Source organism: Barbatula barbatula (genome assembly GCF_947034865.1).
Source record: "Barbatula barbatula genome assembly, chromosome: 1".
NCBI classification, from domain to species: Eukaryota; Metazoa; Chordata; class Actinopteri; order Cypriniformes; family Nemacheilidae; genus Barbatula; species Barbatula barbatula.
Genome location: NC_136766.1, coordinates 8,976,282 through 8,999,164, shown reverse-complemented (window position 1 = coordinate 8,999,164; position 22,883 = coordinate 8,976,282). Strand labels below are relative to the sequence as shown.

The window sequence follows — 22,883 nt, the reverse complement described above, 5'->3', positions numbered from 1 at the left end:
ATTGTATATTTAATACAATTATAAAATATAACTATAAATGAGTATTAATATACATTGATTAAAATATAAATAGTTATACAATTATCCACTTGCCAGACTGAAGGAATACAGACCGGAAGTTAACTTCGGGGTGCATATGTCAGATGAAACAATCTATACATATACATTTCGTACTATGAAAAATTGACTTATCGCTGCATCAATCATCCCTGATATTCAAAAAAGTACCAAAAAACACACACAGTAAATCATCCAAAAGATATCAAAGTTGAATAACGGAAACTAAAATGATATATATTACATTAAACCTGCATTTTGAATAGGCAAATAGACTTGGAAAAATGGCTTACACTCCTTATGCTGTAATTTCAAGACATACAATTTAGTGTAGACTGACATGAAGGGCTTCAGAAAATCTCTCTATATATGTACATACTGTGGAAAGGAAGTAAACGTTGTGGTCTAACCAAATTCTGCTTCTGGTGCATTTTCCACTTCTTCCTACATATTAATACTTGAAGTATTCAAGGTGACCATATGTACTGCACATGTCAGATGCATGCCACGTGTAAACCAGTAAAACCCAAACACATTCTTTTCTTCAGATTGTGATTGGGAGGATTAGATAAACATGCTCCGCCCAAATCCAGAACATCCAGTGTATTGTTTTACGGACTGTATGAGGTCACTTAAAGGGATAGTTCACCCAAAAAAATCTAATTTTTTCATTATTTACTAATCCTGACATCGTTCCAAACCTGTATGACTATATGATTTCTGCAGAACACAACAAAAGAAAAAAAACTTTGGTAACCAAAGAACATTGGCCCAACGTGACAAAAAAAGTCTTACTCCTGAAATGTTTATCTGCTGTTGTAGGCATGTCTGTACCTTCCCAAGATCATTAAACATGCTCTAATTTAATTAAAATCGAATTTAATTTTGAGGAAAACCACAAAGCAATACAAACTTAGATTAAATCATATGTTTTATGTATCGATACATAGATTTCCCCAGCATTTTAAATCATAAAGCATCTTAAACCCCAAAATCTAAACCAGATGTGATCAAGTCACATCTTTCTCGGACAAACAGTCACATGACATTGTGGCGAAGATGACTGGCTGTGTTTGGAGACAGAATATTACTGGACTTAAGTGCTTTAGGCCAACACACCCAAGTGGTTGAATCTGGAACGGATCTTGTACAAGTAGGGTAAACAAAGACAAAATGTGAAAGAAAATCATTTGGACAAAGACTTGTTACGCAGGTTGTGTGTGTTCTGCAATAATAATCAGTTACAGATCTAAGTGTGGCCATTGGTTCCACCAAGAAAACAAGGAAAATATTGGTTTGAAATACTACCCAAACCCAGTAAAGCCACATATCAGTTTGTGTGTGTGTGTGAAAAGTTGTGTGCTTGTCCTGAACATAAACACAGACTGTACACTGTTGTGCACACTTGTCCAGGGCCATCTTCTATAACACATGCAGAGTAACTAAAGGGGAAGAGCTACAAAGAGCAATATAGGAACGAATGACATGCAACAGATGAGGAATTGAAAAATGAAGTGAAGGAAAACTATTTATTTCAAAATAAAATGTCATTATGTAGTATTTTTGGTATTCAAAGACCACGATGCGATTTGTATATGTTGAATAGGCACTTCGGAATTTTTGTCTTTGTTTAACCTTGTATTTTATTCAAATCATGTACAGTACAGACTTCAGGATCAACAATTGTATTCCTCTGGGTCAATTCAGCATTGAATACTTCGGTTGAGGCCAAAATTGTAACATAACACTTCAGTCTTGCCTCCCAAAAAACCAAAATAACAACTTACGTGACCCTAATATTAAGCATTAAAGGTCCAAAGTGTAACTTTTTGGAAGATCTATTGACTGAAAAGCAATATAATATGAATAACTATGTCTTCAGAGGTGTATAAAGTCCTCACAAAATGAAGCGTTATGTTTTTATTACCTTAGAATGAGCTATTTCTATCTACATGTGGGTCCCCTTACATGGAATTCGCCATGTTGTTTCTACAGTAGCCCTAAAGGGACAAACTGCTCTACAGCGTGCGTTTCGTAAATGCGTTATCTCCTTCGGCAAAGAAGCAAAAACGTTATAAAATCTTTGTCCTGTTGTACGTCATCGTACGTAGTTCTTTGAAAGGGAGGGGTGTAGTGAGCCGCTGGTTGCAATTCGCAACCTCGCCGCTGGATGCCACAAAATGTCATATACTTGACCTTTAATAAGATTAATAAAGAGACTCTTTCTTCTGTGGAGCAAAAAATTATGTATTTCAAGAAATGTCTTTGTGGTTTGTCTCTACAATTGAAGTATATGGGGACTAGTGTTGTTTGGCTACCAACGTTCTTCAAAATATCTTCTTTTTTTATTCTACATAAGATAGAAAGTCATACAGGTTCGGAATGACATGTAAATGTAAGAATCTCTTTAAATGATCACTGTAGTATATCATACCAGCTGCCAGTAATGCATTTTTAACATTATGGTGATTTCATTCAGTAGATCTATAGGATCAACCTCACACCTCAGCATCACTCATCTGTAGTGCAAACATATTTGTCAAGTATATTTGGAGGATTATAGTTGTTGTTTAAACAAAAGCTCCCTTGTGAAGACACATTATTAATCATTCCCACATGCACCTGCACTCACCATGTGGTCCAACTTTATATGAAATGATGAGAGATGAGATTAACATCTGTGTACAGTGTGCTGATGCATCACACAATAATCCTCCAATAGGGAAATCCTCTGTGAATCAGTCGTCTCTGTAAATAATACACTGGTTGTGTTACAAACTTCAACATGGGAGAATATCATACAGGTGCACTAACCTTCATGCATGGAAATGAAGACTTTTAAGCAAAGTATTCAGAATTTATTTTATTATAAAGTCATTATTGTTAAAACTTATTTTTTACATTTAAACCCATTCACCCTCCATCAAAATGTCATTGTGCAACATCATACATCTATATTCATTGTTCTTTAGTAATATTATGTTTTCAAATGAACATCAATATTATGAGGAGCAATACTGCTAAGGTTTGTGTCACCACTTTGTACCTATTCCTGTTCAATATTTATATAAAAAATTACATTTATTTAGTGTAAAATCAAATATAAATCTTGATCATGGTGCACTTAATAAGTGCTATACAGTTGTTTTTCATGTGTATAGTTAATCCGAAAACATGATTTATGTCATGAACTGTAATTCCATCCAGAATTACACTTTCACAACAAGTTTACAAACTTCACGCCAAACAGTTCGGATTAGCCAAAGGACATATGGACAAAAAAAGTCTTTGTTAAAACAAGTCTCCAGCACTAGGATTTACAGCTTAGCTCTGAGAGACCCAACTGCAGGCTTGTCTGAACAAAACTCAGCCCACCAAGATGGCCGTTCCAAGACATTCTTGCCCTGCACGACTGCGGACCAGAGGTTTTTGTAGAGCTACAACACATGAAGAAAGAACGAAGAACAAAAGTGATTAACTACACGTAAACTCGACAGTTGCACAATCAGATCATGTGACTTATTACCAGTAACCTCTCCCCAGCTCAGATAATAACAGTCAGACCTTTTATAAATAAAGACATCCTTTTATCAGAACCTCAAAAATATTCAGAGAAGTGACCCAATACCAGAGCGAGTCTTGTTCCAGTAAACATCTACTCAACTATAAACAATCTAAAGCGTCTCACCCAGCGGGGAGAAAAAGTTCAAAGGTCTTTGTGTCATTGGGGTGTATCTACAGTACAGTATCTGACTGTTCTGTCCGGCCTCCTAATAGAGATTTTCAACAAAAGCCCTGTTTGTTTGCTTTAGAATTTACGGTCTGCCAGCGAAGACATCAACAGTGTTGAGAGAATATTCGTAAAAGACTTAAGGAATGAGTCAGAAACCATAACGTCTAGTTTTACTGTAAAAGAGATAAAACTATTCAACACACATATGGGCAATGCCCTGCAGGATTGTGTTGTTTCAATTAACTAGTCTGCTTAAGGATTTTGCTTTGTATAGTGGAAATAAATCTCCAAATCACCCAAAGGTCTGTTAATTGTTGTTTTTATTAGGTGACGTAGAGTGTTCCTGCTCACGGTGACAAACTGACTGTAAGATTTTCCTGTAAACATTGCATCATCACTGGCTGTCAGTCTCAAGGCCAGCTTATTTAATAGACTGGCCGGAGAAATGCTTCTGACTTGTGTCGCCTGTAAGTACTTTGAGTGACTTAAGGATAATATTTTTACTTGTGAAATAACATTAGATAATGTAATGTACTCACATGAGATCAACTATGAGGCTCAACTACAATGTTTTTAGATATAAATCCCGGGTGGCCTTTCCACATTAAAAAGGTCTTTCAAAGGTGTAGAAGATATCTACATTTATGGTTGGTTCCTTTGTGAACAATTCCTTTCGTTCAGCTCATTCAGTGTGTTTCTTCTGTAAAGCCCTTTATGGCATTACACAGCAATACAGTATATCAACAAAAGTGACATTTGGCTTTATTAAAGATAACACAAGGACTCGGTGGAACATTTCTCAAGAGTTTTAAATCAAAAAGACGACAAACTATTTTAAAATTGTGGCTGTTTAACTGTTTAAGCATATATGAAGTCATTTCCAAAGAAAGATGTGACAGCGGCTAAGTCTTTTTTAAAGCATCTTTAGTTTTATAATACTTTTCTGACACGTTTGTAGACAATCGTCCATATAAATGCTTCTATTTTCAGAGTCACAGTAGAAGGCTGGTGAGTTTGACTGGTCACGTGCACATGTTTTCTTACCTCACCATCTGCATTGCCAATTGGTGAGTTCAGGATGAAGTCAGGAGGAGCAATCACATCCACCAATGCCACAGCATCATCCTTTATCTAGATGTAAAGATTGAAAAGACAATTTCTATTTTATACAGTTTTGTAGTTCTGCTGCTATGCATGTCATTAGAAACACCAAGGTTGCTAGTTCCATTCAAAAGTTATACATATTCACCACAACAAGTCATTTGGGCCAAATACATAAATGGGTTATTCCAGTTTGTGTTGGATGTCACATTTTCAGTCAAAACTTGAAATATTAATTCTCAGAGTATGTATTTACCAATATATCCAATCAAACCATCTGTTTATATTTTACTAAACCTCGGTTGATCCCACAAAATATCAGTCTATGCATTAGTTTTCTTTTTATAAGAGAAACAAATAAATATGTTATGGATGTGACGAAAAACTAAGAACATTGGTAAGTTTTCTCTTAAGTTTTGCTTGAAATTGCCCAAATGCAAAAGCTTTCTTTGACATGTAATGCATGTGTAAGTGAGACAGTCTGCGTGTATTTGCCCACCAGCCCACAAAGAGTCAGAATGGCCGTCTGAATGAAGTCAACCGGTTGTCGGCCAGAAAAATAACCACCTGAAAACACAAGCAAACTGCACTCATGTACTTTACATAACCAATAACAGCAAGAGTGTATAGAAAATCAGTGTAGTGAACGTTGGCTGACCTTGATACAGGATGGCCATGTGGTTACTGATGGTCCACAGTCCATAGAGAGCACAAAGACGGCCAAGCACTGATCTGAGACCAGCGGGAGTCTGTTCATCATGAATCAAGTCATGGAAGCGTTGCAGCACTGTGTGTTCAATGTAAGCAATAGCCAATGAACGGCAGTAATATACCTAAAATCACAGAGAAAGACTAGATGTTTTAGGAGGATGTCCAAGAAAACCCTAGAACAAAAAATCTAGTACACAAGGACAAGAGTTACTCAAAGACAGTTTGACCCAAATAATCTCAAGTCAGGAGGTGATGGAACAATAACAGACATGACACACAGACGAGACACTTGCTATGGTTAGGAAAAAAACACATGTAATTGTGTTTGTGTCTGGTTGCTAGTGAATGGCGCTTCGTCAGTATTATATGTAGGGAACTTTTGATACGTTTTTTTTATTTATTTATAATTTAAACTGTTTCTGTAACCATTTACCACCTTAATATTAAAGTGATAGTTCACATAAAAATGAAAATTCTGTCATCATTTATTCAGCCTCTTGTCACTTTTCTTGTCCTTTTTTCTTTTGCAGAACACAAAACAAGGTATTTTGAAGAACGTTGTTAACTGACACCCATTCACTTGCATTGGTTTTGTGTCCATACAATAGAAGTGAATGGGTGCCTGTGCTGTTCGGTTACCAACTGTTTTCAAAATATTTTCTTCTGTTCTGCGGAAGAAAGAAATACTTCATTTAAAGACCACACGGTGTTCTGTTTTTCTTTTCCATTATTGTTTTTCCATCCTAAGCTGTGATTTAAAGCAGGACTCGGACATGTGACAGCCAATTTAATATGAACACTACAGCTGCGGGTGGAGACTTGGCCTGGACCGTCTCCAAACTCATTATATCATATGACCTTTTAACTGTCTGCATGTTTATTGCAGAGGTTAGTCCATCATACCAGAAATACACACACACACCCATATACCTTCACTTCATTTTGTTCTATTACTGTGTTAGATTTGTTCCTGTGATACTTGCAGATCAGACACATGATGCTAGAAACTTCAACATTCTGCTTGTGATTTTGACCCCGAGGAGTCGAGTAATCATCACACTTTCAAGACATTACACACGTCTAAAAGAATCTGATAAGACAGAAAACCCCTAAATCCTTCAAGATGTATAAGTCTCACAGCGGTTCTTTGAAATACCTATTGTGAGTAGATTTGCAGCTCAGTGGTATAGATATTAAGTATATGGATATGCCTGAGCCAAGTGTCTGTTCAGTGTTTTAACATGTTTGAGAAACCAGAGGTCTGTTCTACATTACACACAAGTCACTATACAGAAGGTATTACTGGAAAACATCAGAGTGCATTTACTCCATTAATCACTCAGATACTAAAAGATCAACAAAACATTAGCAAAACAGAAATAATCGCATTAACATCTACTTGATGAAATATTATTCTTTAAAGCTCAAAACCATAACTTCTGCCTGTTTATTTCCATCTCTGTTTTAAACATGAAATTGCAGGTTACAAAAATACTTATCATGGTTATACATAACGCATGAAATCCTTGATGAATAACTGATTTTCGTTAGTTCTTATCAATTACAGCAGAATTACAGAAGAGTTCACCCAATGTCGAACCTCATTCGTTTTTAGTCACATGAGACATTGAGATAGGTGGAGCCAGCATTCTGCTGTTTCTCATATTCTTTCATATTAAGAGTTTACTTTAAAGGAAACATTTTATTTTTCACTCTCAGCAAAAAATAAAAACTCTATCATCATACCCCCGAGCTGTTCAAAACTGTATGAATTTCTTTGTTCTGATGAACACGGAAAGATATTTTCTAGAATGCTTGTGACCGAACAGTTCCGGGCCCACATTAAAGGGGTCATTTGACGCGGCTAAAACGAAATGTTATTGTTTGCTTTAGATGTAATACAATGCGTTTACAAGATTTAAGGTTTATTTTCCACATACCGGGCATGTTTGTATCTCCTCTTTGCTCCGCCTCTCTGAAACGCGGTGATATTTTACAATTTGTCTTTTTCTACATTGCGCGCATGTTTGCATTTGCAGGCAACATCAAACTCAACTTGCGTTAGTCCGTAACAAAGTCTTTTACAATGAAAATATACTTACGGGCTGCGAATCTGAAGAGCCAGACTGTCCTTGCGGAGTTTTAACTGTTGAAATTGCCCCACTTTTTTAACAAAAGCTTCTGTGCATAGACGGTCTTGATCTCTCCCAGGTTCGTGAAGCAATCATCCGTGAAATGCACAGCAATCACTTTAATATTCGGACTGTACTTTTCTGGAACAGTATTGTAAATAAAATATAACCATTTGTTTTTAGTTGCCTCGTCATTTGGAAGGGCAAACAAAGAGGCATTCGTTTCGCAATGAAACACCAAACGTCTCCGCGACATGGCTGCGCCCACGAATGTACAATGAGATTTACAATACTACAAGACTTTGTCAAATCGTGTTACTAACTGACGCACTGTAGATTTGCCGGGGTGTGGTTAGGCAGGTCTGGGTGAGCATTCGCTTCTAGATAAAATACATCTTTTGTTCTGACACTTTTTGCAATTTTACGTGTCTAATACATTTACATTTTAATTTAGTCATTTAGCAGACGCTTTTATCCAAAGTGACTTACAAAGATTTCGGGGAGCAATAAGCGATATGTCAAAGACAAAGCAAAAAAAAAACATAATTGTAGAAAAACTACAATGGTAGTCAATTGTGACCGAGAACTGTCTTCGAAATATTGTTCATCAAAACAAAGAAATTTGAAACAACATAAAGGCAAATAAATGAAGAAATTAAAAGATTTTGGTGAACTTTACTTTAAGTCTTACGCGATCTATTTTGGCGCACAAAATTGTAATTGGTTTTATTCACTAACCCCCTTGAGTCGTATGGTTTTATGACTGATATCAATGACATAACAAAGCTGGAAAGAGCCAGGATGACTCTGAAAAAAGCTCATGTGTTCAGATGAAGAAAGGAAATGTATACCTATAGGACAGCATGAGAGTGAGTAAATGATGGATTAAAATACATTTTTGGGTGAACTAATCCTTTATTAATACATACCATACACCTAAAGCAATAAACATTGAACATTTAAGAGGCCGTTTACACAAGTCCGTTTTCATCTGAAAGCGCAAATGTGTTTTGACTGTCCGTTTACACGTTTTAGGGGACTGAAAATGCAACCTTTTGAAAAGGAGAAACAAAGAAACCTGGACTAAAACACGCAATTATTCGCTGAAATTACAAGCAGCTGGACTCGATGGTGATCCTTACAACTTCCCTATGACATATAAAGGAATCAGGTGCTCCTGGACACAGAAATGTTGCACGGAATTGCGTTTCCTGATATTGTAAGCAGTCATTTTGCTGAATGTTTTGGCCCTCACAGGGGCACACTCGGGATTTCTCACGTGCTAAAGTGACTACACGTCCATACCCTCTATAGCCAAAACAATATGGTGGCTTCCCGTACTGTGAGCTCTCGCTGCTCGACTTTGTATTAACGTTTCCCCAGCAAAATGTGTATTTGCTGCACCAATGAGATCAGCGGAGACACACCATTTACATTCGGCAGGCTTTAAACACACGTATTCGTCGACCAACGGTATTAAATAGCACTTTTGGCGTAGGCACATCCTGTTTCTTTACACAACAACATCGCCATCCACTGGCCTGGCGTGCATACCACAGCGTTTTCTATCCATTTTTCTGGATCCGTGTAAATGCTGACTGTTATGATAACGCTGTCATGTGTACGTAAAACTTTTCAAAAAGCAAAGGAAAAACGTTTCTGTTTTTCATCGTGTAAACATGGCCTAAATGTGCCTGTTTGTCAAGTATAAAATCGATAAAATAGCAGGATAATCATAAAAATTTAACTGTTCCCCTTCTGAGTTGCCAATAAATAGCATAAACATTGTTATGTGTGATTTTAGGGAGTTTTATTATGCAGGCAATAAAGTCAGGATTAAAACATACTTGGCTGTTGTTTCGGGCCTCAAAGTCTCCCAGTCCAGAAGATTTCTGATGCAAAAGCTTCTCCTGGCTCTCACCCAGCAGAAAACACAACAGCCACTTATACGCCGCCAGAGGAACTGAAAACAAATGTTACAACGACATTAAAAAGAGAAAGGGTCTCAAGTTAAATAACAAAATAGATCTGGACCTGAAAGTATTGTGTTCAGAAACACTGTTGAAGCAAAGTAAATGAAATCAAATGGATTAAAAAGTATGAAAGCATTGTTGGGTGAGTGGGGTTGGAAATCTGAAAAGGGATTCTCCAAACTCGGTCTGTTTTTCTGAGTTTCGCTGCACGCACACATTGGATCATAGATGAGGTATCTGGGTGGGAACCGTGACTAAAAAACGAGGTGTCTCATGTTTTGGATGGTTGAGGGCTTGGCTGTAATTTTTCAACACATGACGCAGAACTGGATCAAACTTTAGGTCCATTGAGAGAAGGTTTTCAATGCATTCGTTCTATACATGAACACTGTGATGAAAAGTTTAAACGACAAAGTACACAAATCATTGTGTGAACAGGTCATTTAACATCGCAAAAGACAAAAAGACAAAAACAAGACCCGAAAATGGCTTCTCAAGTAACTAGTAAATCAAACAACCCAATTTCAATCCAACACCAACTCTTTCTTTCCATAGAATGCTAGTCCACACACAAACATCTACACAGTATTTACAGCAAAGTAAGTTCAGAAATTATTTTAAAATCTGAAGACAATCTGTAAAAGTTATAGAACGTGTGGTTAAAGTTTTAATGTGAAACAGCCGACTGTGTCACAATATTACACCTGGTATTGTGTTTAAAAGTACCCAAGGTCCTTTTGTCACGTGATGTTACCGTTGACAAAATCGGTTAGACTCAGTACAGTCCACTCCCCTCCTCATGAAATGAAAACAATGATCCTCTGACCCCTGTAACCAGGCAACGGTGAGTTGAGTCACCAGCTGAGGAATGATGTCAATAAAGACAGCAGATGTGCAGCAGATGTGCAGCTCGGTTCAGGATGTAAAACTCTCCCGCTGGAGCCGTCTGCAGCATCAAGGAGCACTTTTTACAGTAAACCACACAAAAACACAGCAGATTTACGTTCTCACTCTGTGTGCGATGAAGGTGTGGTTCTCATCAGATAATGTGTTAAAGAGAAGGCAGCTTATATACAAACATCTCATATAACACAAAATAAAGTTTGGTTGTAAAATAAGAGGGTGTGGACGTAAGAGTACTACAACGTTGTAAATAAAAACCTCACTATCTGAATACAATCACAATGTTGGCCAGGAAGAAAATAAATTAAAATAAGGATTCAGGATTTGTTCTTGTTTGCAAATCGTTGTGCATAAGAAACATAAAAAGACATGTTTCATCTATACCCAAGAAACAAATCTTGTCACCATGCTAATTTTTCAAACATACTGTGCATATATACTTACTTTTTACTTGTACATATTTACATCCACGCATAGCTTTACTCTCTATATCTTTATCTTATGTTTATTTTATTGTATTTCTTATAATATCCTTTTGTATACCCTTATGCCCTTATTTAAATCATCTGTGTACTGTATTCTGTTGTGATATGGTCTGTTGTCGCTGTTTCTGTGTACTGGATGCTCCTGTCACCAAAACAAATACCTTGTATGTGCAAACATGCTTGGCAATAAAGCTCTTTCTGATTCTGATATATATGTACAGTATGTATGATGGAGTTGGATATGCAGGGTGCATAGATGTCGCATATGTCTGTATGTATTGGTGCTAAGGAGAATCCAGAGTTAATGTTGCGTACCGGCTGAGTTCATGCACTCTTCCACTGAGGCAGCTGTGAACTTGCTCTGTCGAATGCTGCTCATGTCATCTAAGAAATTTACAGTCTCAAGGGGGGATTCAATCTTGCCTTGACCTTGAAAAGAAGCAAAAAGAGAGCAAGAGATGGAGACAAAACAATGAATTGAAACAAAGATGCAAAATCCACAAATAACAGCACACAAAAACACTTTAGATTAGCACGTCTATAAAAACAACACCATCAGATGAACGCCTTGACGGTCTGTGAATGCTGACAGGAGATGTTTTTCCATCTTTCTTTTTCTTCTAAAATTACATCTTGACTTCAATCTTGGATGTTTACAGGTTAAAGCAGAAAAATGTACCTTGCTGTTTGTGCTGAAGCCATCCGAGCAGGTAGTTGCTGGTCTGCTGTAGGATAACGTTGTTATCACCCTCATATGTGCAGTTTGGGTCGTTGTCGTCGCGCATGACTCCCAGGCGGTTCACTGAAGACAGAAAGATCAACGGAAGGATAAAAACTAAATTCCCCCGAAGAGAAATTTCGTGTATACTGTTGCTGCAAAACCATCTGTTGTTATTTTTTGAAGAGGAAATACCGTTCATATGTATATACTTTTCATACAGATACTGATACATGATATGCACGGGATGTCAAGCATAAAAAAGCACATTATAAAAGCAAACTTTGTGTGACAATTAAAGCAAAATTCCATGGGTCAATAAGTTAAATACGGTGCCTTTGGTTTGACATCACAAATAGTCATTGTATATAAAGAGTGCTTCATGGGAAAATAACAGAACATTGTATAGGTCTGAAAGAAAATAAAGGTGAGTAAGTAATGACAGTTTACGTAAACGCTGTGTGTAAATATTTTCTATCATCATCAAACCCCGTTTTATCATCATCAAACTGTTTACAAGATGCTTATTTGTTTAAAAGAGATTTAGAGATGTCTCACTGGCAAGGAATCCGTGTCCTCCACACGCTTCCCGACATTCCTGTATGGCTCGCTGGGCCGTCCATGATGCTACAGCTTTACTAGCGCATGATATGGCGTGAATCTCTCTGCCCAGTTCAGCCTGATAAATGATGAAAGACTATGTACATTTAACAGTACGAGAAGATTCTCAACATCAATCTTTGGTGATCAACTCATCAGATATTTTCATCAGACAAAATCTTCTTGAAAGAAACAATTGCTAGTTATTGCAGATGTTTGTTCACAGTATAGAGCATTAAATACTTTCTGTACCTGTCTGTCACTTTTGTCCTTCATCATGAGTCCAAACTGAAATTCCACAAAGTTCATGGTGAAGGTTTTGGTAAAATGCTCTAGGGCGTACATTGCCGCCAGGTATGGAATCAGACGCCATTGCTGCAGCGGATAAAAAAAAGGTAAAAATAAAAGCTGCCATTTTAATTTTATGACGCAGAGACAACTATGAAGAATCAATTTGTGGTTATAATTGTGTACCTGCATCTGATATTCCAGCACGGGAATCTCCTCATCCTCTTTAGGCCCAAACTGTCTGCGTGTGGCAGAGAAGCGCACAGCCACCGTCAGAGCCAGCTTTAGATTGACTTGTGCCATTCTTGTAATGCCCACCCTGCCTCCTGACAGAGCCCCTAAAGACGCCCCAAACCGCTTATTGGGGTCCTTCGAGCGTGTGTTATTAGGACAAAAATAAGATAGAAATAGAAACCAGATGAAAGAAGTTAAGAAAAATAACAAAAGAGATATGGGGAGCAATGGCTAATCTCCTCATGAAAGACAGTCTAAACAAACAAACAAACAGTTAAATGAAGTCACACATCCCTAAAGAGCTGTAATCTCACTCTCTCGGATCTGTTTGTTTACAGAACACCCTTTTTATGTATTTCTGCCAGTAAGAACAACAGACCGACTGTAATTAAAAACTCTTGTTTGTTTGAAATGAAAGCAAAGGGATTCCTCCTTATACGTCTTGCAGAGCAGCACTGCTGGGATAACAGCTGCTGCCGTGATGGAACTTACTCTTTAGAGACCAAACAGTTTTCACAACAGACACACCAAAACAGACCAGTTTCTCCTATGATAATACAATTCTCAGATATTGCATCTTGGTGTGGCTTTTGGCATGCATCTGTTTTTTTTAACAAAGTTGCAGGATTGTTCTTACTTTAAAAGGTGAAACATAGCATCCATCAGGCGTAACATCTCCTGTTTTGTTCAGCAAGTTTTCCCGTGGAACCCTCACAGTATGAAACAGTGCAAAACTGAAGCGGGAAAAAAACATATATTATAGATTTCATTGTTATAAACACAAACATCATCATTAATTATACTCATACAAACAAAATATTAAAATATTTGTATCCATTAGGGGATTCCCTTTATGTATGCCACCATCTACTGGACACACATTATAATTGCAGTCTTGCAGAAAACTCACCCATTATCCAGACCATTCTGACCCAGTTTCTTTCCTATATCCCCAACCATCACACCTGGCATCGCCAGCAAGGTCTTTGGATCCCTGATCTATGAATGCGGTTACATTAAAACACACTGCTTTCACAAGACACCATCACACAAGAAAACCAACTTTTCATACATACTTGGACTACAAAAGAATGGAGGCCATGACATTTTCCATCCGGTGTGTAGAGCTGGGCAAACACGACTGCATGAGTGGCCGTCTTCCCCATATTCCCCACCCAGAACTTTGCTGCTTCAAAATCCGGAGAGTTTATCACAAATTCCTAGAGTTTGGTAAAATCACAAGAGTTTGAGACGACAGCGACCACTGTGCACAGTACATAACAAAAACACAAACAAAGGGTTTTTGCGTTGACGTTTATGGGACATAGGTGTAGCATTGTATTAGGCAGAGCATGGTTTAAACTGTATGTTCTTTGACTAGGAAGTGTTGGGAGTAATAATGAAGTACCTGAGAGCTGGGATCATATCTGGCGGTCGTTCTCATTGCTCGTGTGTTGCTACCATGGCTCAGCTCTGTCAGTGCAAAGCATCCAAATGCCTAAAAGAGACAGAAACTGTATAAACTCTCTGTCAGTGGCTAATGTGGTTTGATATGACCAATGTCTTCATGGGAAATATGTTAAAACATTTGTTTAAATCATGCTATACATATAAATAATGGCTTTAAAACAATCAACATTGTTTCCATTTAATGTCAAATGAATTTAAAGTGATAGTTCATCCCAAAATGAAAATTCTGTCATCACTTACTCACCCTCTTGTCATTTCAAACCTGTATGACTTTGTTTCTTTTGCAGAACACGAAAAATATATTGTGAAGAAGGTTGGAAAATGAACAGCAGTGGCTCCCATTCACTTCTATTGTATTGACAGAAAACCAATGCAAGTCAACGGGTGCCATTGCTGTTCGGTTACCAACTTTCTTCACAATATCTTATTTTTTGTTCTGCAGAAGAAGGAATAATCATAAAGGTTTGAAATGACAAGAGGGTGAATAAATCATGACTTAATTTTCATTTTTGGGTGAACTATCACTTTAAGTAAAATGTAGGAGTTTGGTTCCAAAATGAGAATGGTTCAAAAATCATGTTTTTATTTTGTTATGTTTTTATTGTGTTTCATTGTGTTAGTTAGCTGTATTTATTTTGTTATTATGGCTTATATCAAAACAAACGATTTGATATTAATTGGAATGAACATAAAAAACATGATTTTTGAAAAATATTAAAAACTGAGTTCACATTTTGGAAACAAACTCTTCAGATATAATAAAACAAATATTCTACATTACACAAGGTTAAATGTATGAAAAGTCATTTAATGCTGCTATCAAAATAACGTGCATATTTATTCTGCACACTGAACTTGCACACAAACAAAGACATTTTTTTATTCATTTTAAATACATTTGTTTTTATTAATGTAAAGACAAGGACAATTCACCGTCATCTCCTCAATGTCCTTCACAAATTTCAAGTGCCTCTGAGATCCTGTGTTTGCCACTGTGGCTCCAAACATCTAACAAGAAAAAAATTATAAAGCTGATCAATGATAAAGGTTTTAGAAGCAGTTTAATACAATGACAATTTTCACCAGTTCTGGACCTCGGAGAAGGGATGATTGCAGCAAAATGAGCTTACCGCTTTGTTAAGGTTGTACTTCGCTCCTAAAGACCAGTCGTACATTCCCAGGCAGTCGCCAAGGATTGTCAACGTCATGGGGTTTTGCATGATGTCATCTTGTGTTAGAAAGTTGTATCTAAATAACTGTTTACAGCGACGGAAGGTAAGCTCTCTCATCTGCTCCAAAGATATATCCTCACCCGGCTGCCGGGCAAACAGCGGGTCATTCTCCAGTGTTCTGAACACATGACGCTGCTCGGAGAGAGAAACGCATCAATATTTGTTTATAACCCCAACATTAAAACAAAGACATGAGCATCTCACCTTAAACGCAATGATTTCTTCACCTTCCAGAAACCGCATCATATCCTTCCAATCGAAAGATGCTTTCTTCCTGTAGATGTCCAAAGGACCACTAGGAAGATCTGGGATGTTCTCAGCCATTTTCTCAGCCATTTTTTCACCCAAAATGGATTTAGCATCTGTGACGCCAGGCAAGCTCATGCCCTGAAGCCAAGGCACTTACACAAAATCTGTAAAAAATAAGCCTGTATGAGACTTTTGGGGGAGAATCAAGTACTGCAAGTGCCATTTATTACTACAACTCATTGTACTGTTGACATTTGAAAAGACTTAGAAATCCTTTCCAGACCCAACTGCATCAACAATGCATAATTCACAAATAATAATTCATCCATAAGTCTTTTTCGCTGGTAAGAACCCAGTGTGGGTCATTACTACTTATCATCAGTTATTAAGTCTGAGCACACAATACAAAGTTCAAGGTGACAACACCACCACAACACCACCACAAACACAGCACAACCACAGCACAACACCAACACCGCACAACACAACACAAACACAACACCAACACAACACCAACACAACACAACACCAACACAACACCAACACAACACAACACAACACAACACAACACCAACACAACACCACCACAGCACAAACACAGCACAAACACAGCACAACCACAGCACAACACCAACACCAACACAACACCAACACCAACACAACACAACACCACCACAGCACAAACACAGCACAACCACAGCACATCCACAGCACAACACCAACACAACACAACCACAGCACAACCACAGCACAACACCAACAAAACACAAAACAACACAACACCAACACAACACCAACAAATACACACACACACAACACAACACACAACACAACACAGCACAACACAGCACAGCACAGCACAGCACAGCACAACAACAGCACAACACCACCACAAACACAGCACAACCACAGCACAACACCAACACCGCACAACACAACACAAACACAACACCAACACAACACCAACACAACACAACACCAACACAACACCAACACAACACAACACAACACAACACAACACCAACACAACACCACCACAGCACAAACACAGCACAAACACAGCACAACCACAGCACAACACCAACACCAACACAACACCAACACCAACACAACACCAACACAACACCACCACAGCACAAACACAGCACAACCACAGCACATCCACAGCACAACACCAACACAACACAACCACAGCACAACCACAGCACAACACCAACAAAACACAAAACAACACAACACCAACACAACACCAACAAATACACACACACACAACACAACACACAACACAACACAACACACAACACAACACAACACAACACAACACAACACAACACAGCACAACACAGCACAGCACAGCACAGCACAGCACAGCACAGCACAGCACAGCACAGCACAACAACAGCACAACAACAGCACAACCACAGCACAACACCAACACAACACAACCACAGCACAACCACAGCACAACCACAGCACAACACCAACAAAACACAAAACAACACAACACCAACACAACACAACACCAACAAATACACACACAACACAACACACACACAACACAACACAACACAGCACAACACAACACAGCACAGCACAGCACAGCACAACAACAGCACAACAACAGCACAACCACAACACAACACCAACACAACACAGCCACAACACAACACGACACACGACTATCATTATTTAAATGACTTGTGAAGTTAAAACAGAAAATAATATGCTCATGCATTTCTGGAAATGACTAAAATCGGAATGTTGAAGAACATTTACGAACATTATCACATGCCTTCCCTCCCCAGCTATACTCTGCTCACATTCTATTATATTCTTGCTCGCCAGCTATCGTCAATGTAGTTTCACCACTCAGTAACTCGAAACGCTGCACATTCGCATAGCATTCATAACATTAATCGTAATGAAGATAGAATAACACGTCTGGTTACCTTGTCCAAAGATCACAGTCCTGTCCCTTCAGAGGAGGAAGACCTCATGTGACCAACCGTCCACCAATCAGAAAAGCGCTGCTGCTTAAAGGCGCAGTGCACGCTCAACCACTGCTCCCAGGAACAACATTCCTTCGTAATAGTGAACCTGATACGTGCGATATGTCGTCGATCATAATGTGTAGATACAATTAAAAACGAGTATAAAATGAATAGATATAAATGACTCTTAAAATACTAATAACAATAGTATTTATATTTATGTTAATCAATTGTCCTCAAAGTATTGCAAAGTACGCAAAATACACCAGGGGGCGATGTTACGGACCTCTGCAAAAGGCCGTGTTGTGCCCTGCTGTCAGATTTGAGGCCACTGACTTGCAGGTTAGAGCTGCAGCCTCTCATGAAAACATGTGCATGCAACACATGCATCTGCTAAGAATAACAATTTATATGCTTGACACAATTCCAAATGAATAGAGAACTTCTATTTTAGCAGCCCCTGAAATCTGTGTTTAACACATTCTCACGGCCTCCCGTGCCCTCTCTTCCTTTGGGCTCACTCTATCCCTCTCTTCCTTTCTGTTTTGTCCACGGGGAGCGATGGCAGTGGATAGTTTGGTGACCCATTTTGAACCCAGGCCTAAAACACAGAACTCGCAAACACTAAACAAAAAAGTGATTGTGAGCATGCACGAGTAGCCTAAGCAATGCATTACGGATACTGTGCGGCCACATTCGAATGAATCATTACACCTCAAGCAAATACTATTTATAGTGTTACATCATCACGTGTTCATCACAAGAAAAATAGACTTATAAAGGACCTCAATGATGTCACACGGAAATGTCCAGTTTATCGTTTGATTGGGCTTTTCAAAAACGTTGTAACACAGATCTGTTTTAAAGGAAACTGAAAGTTTCGACTATAGACAGAAGTGTTTGGTTTATTCCTAACGCAGAGCAAAGTGAGTTGTATCTACAAGCGTTAATGTAATATTTATGTCCTTTACTTCCTGCTCTCAGTGAGTGCACTTGTCAGTGTTAATGGATCTGGAGACAGGGAAGTGCTTTGTGATGTAGTATTTAGTCTGTATTTCTCAATATGAAACTATGCAAAATATGCCGTTCAGTTTGTACACCTCAATAAACTTTATGATTTCCCCCTTCCTATGTCTGCTTTGTGTACATTTCCCTAGCGGCCCACACGTTTAGGGTGTGTCCGCTCCGTCAATCAAGACTTGCTCAATCCGTAAGCTCCGCCCCTTACGTTCTCCGCTCGCTCCCGCAGATTTGACTGTCAACCCGCCGCGCCGCTGCGTTCGGCGGAACTCAACTCGATCACGGGATCTACCGACACTTTTGGAGTACAAAAACTTACTTCGCCGTTGTGAAACGTTATACCGGGGTGACGTCGGACGAGATGAACTTCTAGGAGGGGCGATTGTCGTTACAGAGTAAGATTTTGGTCACATTAAGTGTTTGATGGCTGCTGGGGATGGAGCCCAGCTGCCGGCGACCGTAGCGGCCAGCAGGAGTGTGGAGAAAGCGCTGGAGGAGGCTGCGTCCAGCGGAGCGCTTATCCTCTCCAACCGCAAACTGAAGGAGTTTCCCCGCACAGCCAAGAACTATGACCTGTCCGACATCACTCACGCAGGTAAGTGCACTTAAAAGCTTGCAGATGATCGAGGAAGGGAGTGTGTCGGCTCGTTTAATGCCCTTTGTTTGAGGTCTTTTCACCTGCGCCCCATCTGCAGGGGTGTACAGGCACTACCATAATCACGCCCGACCCCGAAAAGCGGATCTGCTACTTTTAAGATCGCCGTCGGAAGTTGATCGTCCTCATCTGTTTCTAAAAGTGTATCACGGCCCGTGCTTGAGATGCACGGACAACATTGTTTGTTGAAAGTCAGGTTGTTGAGTTTGGGACTAGTTTGTTTGGAGTTTGCTTTATAAATTGAAGACATCTGCGCAGTGCGTCTCTTCCTGTTGCGAAGTGGAAACTGAACTCGGGCTGAGCCAGCTTACCACACCGCAATGCACACTTAACGTTTGATATCAAAGCAGGGAACATTTCAACCAATATACAATGTTATTGTTGTAGTCGACTCATTTGACGAGGAATTTGCATTGCTCGGGAGGATGTGCTGATTCAGACTGGTGAGATCCATCTTGCCGGCAGCAGTAATATGACCATCTGCTCCTCTGCCATACAAAGTGGGTATAAAGCAGTTTGTCTTTGAGCCATACGAACCCCCACACGCACACGGCCTGAAGTCTTGTAGAGAAGTATCTGTTCAGTTTACCATTTAGTTTTGGGTACAGTCCCATTAATGATATCAGCATGTGGCATTTCATGCCATTTTGACTGATTTCAGTTCCTGTACCTCTTTTGCAGTCATTTGTTATTGGGTCTTTAAAATGCCATCTTGAAGTGGAATTCACGTTGATGTATGTACATATTTGTGCATGGATATATTCATCATATTAATGGTAGTGGCAATTTTTTATGACGTGATTGTTAAATAGTATGTTTAAAGGACCAGTTCACCCAAAAATAAAACGCCCGTCATCATTCATGTACCCTCGAAACATGTATATGACTCTTTCTTCCGTGGAACACAAAAGAAGACATTTTGAGTAATGTCACATGGTTTTGTGTCTATACAATGGGGGGGCAATGTTGTTTGGAGACAAACATTCTTGTAAATATCTTCTTTTGTGTTCTGCAGAAGAAAGGAAGTCATAAAGTTTTGAAATGGCACAAGGGTGATTTTCTGGAACTATCCCTTTAAGGTCTTCAATGTAAGCTCTTTTAGGCTAGTCCAGCACCGATTCTCTTGCACTTGTCATTTGTTTAGTGTCTCAAGCATGGTGCAGCCCGTTTAAGGTTTAAAACACCTAATCCAATTATTTTTCCAGAAGGAGTTTATTGACAACAATTTTCTGCATGGATAACCACGTTTCCTTGGTAACCGTGGTCTACATCTGACTCCTAGAAACCCACGAGCCAGTTTGAGATCAGTCTGAGCGTGTGGGACGGGAGAAGCCTGAAATTGCCATGTGTTATTGCTAGAAATCTAAGCGTAGTGTTTAAAAATCACATTTCAAAAGAACACCTACTGTAAGGTGGAGTGATTATAAGGTGCTGCTCCTATATTATAGCACAAATTGGTAGGTGCATGAAATGTGTATTTTAAGTAGTTTGGTGGAATCAAGCTATGCATGAAGGTAAGAGGAAGATGACAGTGTTTCTTTTGCTCCAAGATCTATGGAGGCAAGGATTTATGAACCTAGTTTTAGTTTTGCCTACGACAATACACACTCTTTATCGCCTTAAGATTGCTCTCCAATATGGACTAACTTCCTCTCAGGAAGGTCAGAGGTTCAGTCCTGCAGGGTGTGTAATTCCAGAGATGGGGAACAAAACCCAGAATCATCAAATCGTCATCCTTTTTAATAACAGACCACTACACACAATCTCGTAACCTGAGCAATAATGCAGCCACTGCCGACTTCACAACACATGCTAGACTGTCCAGTTTTAAGAAAATGACATCACAGTCTGCACTGGTGTCCAATAAAGGGAAATAAAACTAAATCATCTAGTTTCATGTAGAAAAGAGGTACTTGAAGATTAAAAGAGAGAGAACTTTTTTTCTTTAAACCTAAAGGGCCTCAATGGAGTTCTGGGAGCAAAATGAAATCAGGACATGGTCATGAAGAGGATCCTATGAATGAAACAGCAGTGCATGTGTTTTTCTGTGCGTGTTCGAGGAAAATATTTGTTTCCGTACGGCTCCCACACACTTGTGACCATGCCCGGGGCATGAACGTGTAGCCTGTAACACAGCGTCTCATTCAGAGGGATACACGCTCCATACCACAACTAAACCTCACAGCAGCTGATAGAAAGAGGGAGGGAGAGGCCTTTTTTGATCAAACCGGCCGTGGGCTGCTCCTATTGTCGAGAAATTTCTGAAATAGGGACCCTCCTCTTCCCCCCACCCCCTCAGCTGAAATCCCATTCGGCAGAGCCCCTTTTCCATTGTCTGATTCTCTCTCTTGCCCTCCCTATCTCACCCTGCGTCCTGCCATCATGTTTCTTCTTTTTATGTTTTGTGAACATTCCTATTTTGCCAGTACAAATGTAATCCGGGTCATTTGTGTTTTACCAATAGTTTTCTAGAGACGACGACGCAGATTATATTCTAGAAAACGCTCTTTCCTCATGGCTCCTTTCACAATAATCAATCGCTTACTGTCCATTAGTAATGTTTCCTGTACAACATCAGCCCGTAGGCATGACTGTGTCTACAGTGGATTTTTTCTGTCTGGATTTTGGCCTATTAACCGTCTTTGAGACATTCACAGCAGTATTTTACTGTCTGTGTTTCTGGATAAGGTCTGATTTGATTGCCTTTTTGTTCAAGCGATCGTAACATGGAAACAAACTCCTAGGGCACGACATTCGTTCAAAAATGTTAAAGGAGTAGTTCCCTTCAAAATACTCCCCTATTGTATAAAAACACTTTGGAAAGTAAACGGGGAAAATTTTGAAGTAAACTACTCCTCTAAACATCCTGTTGGGATAAAGTATATATAAAGTAACACAACTAATAACTTAGAAAATAACTTTTGTTCGTGTGACCTAGTACCATTCATTTGAAACCGTATCCTCGTGATACAATATAAGTCGTCTTTCTCCTGTGTGGTGTGTTGACGGTTCTAACTTTTTTGGCAGTCACGATAAATCGTGTTGTGCGTTTTTTGTGTATTAAACAGTTCGAAGGAATAAGCTGAAGCTTTAGTCCAGTCGACACCCACATGCTGATGTCATCAGGGAGAACCAGGAAGTTGACACTGACAGGCAGTCAAACACTGACTCCACGAACACAGTCAATACAATAACCATTCCATGGATCGCTTGACCTGTGAGCCGCGTGTGAAATGTTCAGGAAAGGGTTTACATGTGTGTGACATCACATTTCACAATGTTCCCAGTTAATGATACACTGTTTCTGTAGGTCATTCAGATCCAAGGCCAC

General features: G+C 39.1%; 2 protein-coding genes across 5 annotated transcripts in view; one reads left to right on the top strand and one right to left on the bottom strand.

The window, feature by feature from the left end:
* Positions 1 to 2,899: 2,899 nt before the first annotated feature.
* On the bottom strand, positions 2,900 to 17,900 carry acox3 (acyl-CoA oxidase 3, pristanoyl). 3 transcript variants are annotated; one of them, XM_079456010.1, is made up of 18 exons: positions 17,836 to 17,900; positions 15,842 to 16,050; positions 15,536 to 15,769; positions 15,339 to 15,413; positions 14,344 to 14,433; positions 14,012 to 14,155; positions 13,846 to 13,934; positions 13,573 to 13,669; positions 12,888 to 13,070; positions 12,666 to 12,788; positions 12,372 to 12,492; positions 11,775 to 11,897; positions 11,411 to 11,524; positions 9,582 to 9,697; positions 5,550 to 5,724; positions 5,391 to 5,458; positions 4,835 to 4,921; positions 2,900 to 3,494 (listed from the first exon to the last, which is right to left on the bottom strand). In XM_079456010.1, the coding sequence occupies exons 2-18, from the start codon at positions 16,019 to 16,021 to the stop codon at positions 3,375 to 3,377; spliced, it is 2,139 nt and encodes a 712-aa protein (XP_079312136.1). In that variant the 5' UTR covers positions 16,022 to 16,050; positions 17,836 to 17,900; the 3' UTR covers positions 2,900 to 3,374. The 3 variants fall into 3 exon arrangements, with proteins under 3 accessions (XP_079312136.1, XP_079312138.1, XP_079312137.1); XM_079456012.1 differs by having other exon boundaries at positions 17,667 to 17,842; XM_079456011.1 differs by having other exon boundaries at positions 17,707 to 17,842.
* Positions 17,901 to 19,116: 1,216 nt separating this feature from the next.
* The window catches only part of lrch4 (leucine-rich repeats and calponin homology (CH) domain containing 4), a 32,742-nt gene continuing 28,975 nt past the window's right edge, over positions 19,117 to 22,883 (top strand). The window contains exon 1 of one of the 2 annotated variants that reach the window (XM_079457724.1): positions 19,117 to 19,492. In XM_079457724.1, coding sequence (XP_079313850.1) covers positions 19,321 to 19,492 — 172 coding nt within the window. In that variant the 5' untranslated portion in view covers positions 19,117 to 19,320. The remainder of the gene's footprint in view (positions 19,493 to 22,883) is intronic. The other variant, XM_079457723.1, reaches the window with a different exon arrangement.

Bases quoted from the DNA above. Each gene is read 5' to 3' on its own strand.
- acox3 (XM_079456010.1), bottom strand. From the start codon at position 16,021: ATGAGCTTGCCTGGCGTCACAGATGCTAAATCCATTTTGGGTGAAAAA. The intron at 5,459-5,549 runs GTCAGCCAACGT...TTGTGTTTTCAG, and splicing joins CATGGCCATCCTGTATCAAG to GTGGTTATTTTTCTGGCCGA. The intron at 4,922-5,390 runs GTGGGCAAATAC...CTTTACATCTAG, and splicing joins TTCTGACTCTTTGTGGGCTG to ATAAAGGATGATGCTGTGGC.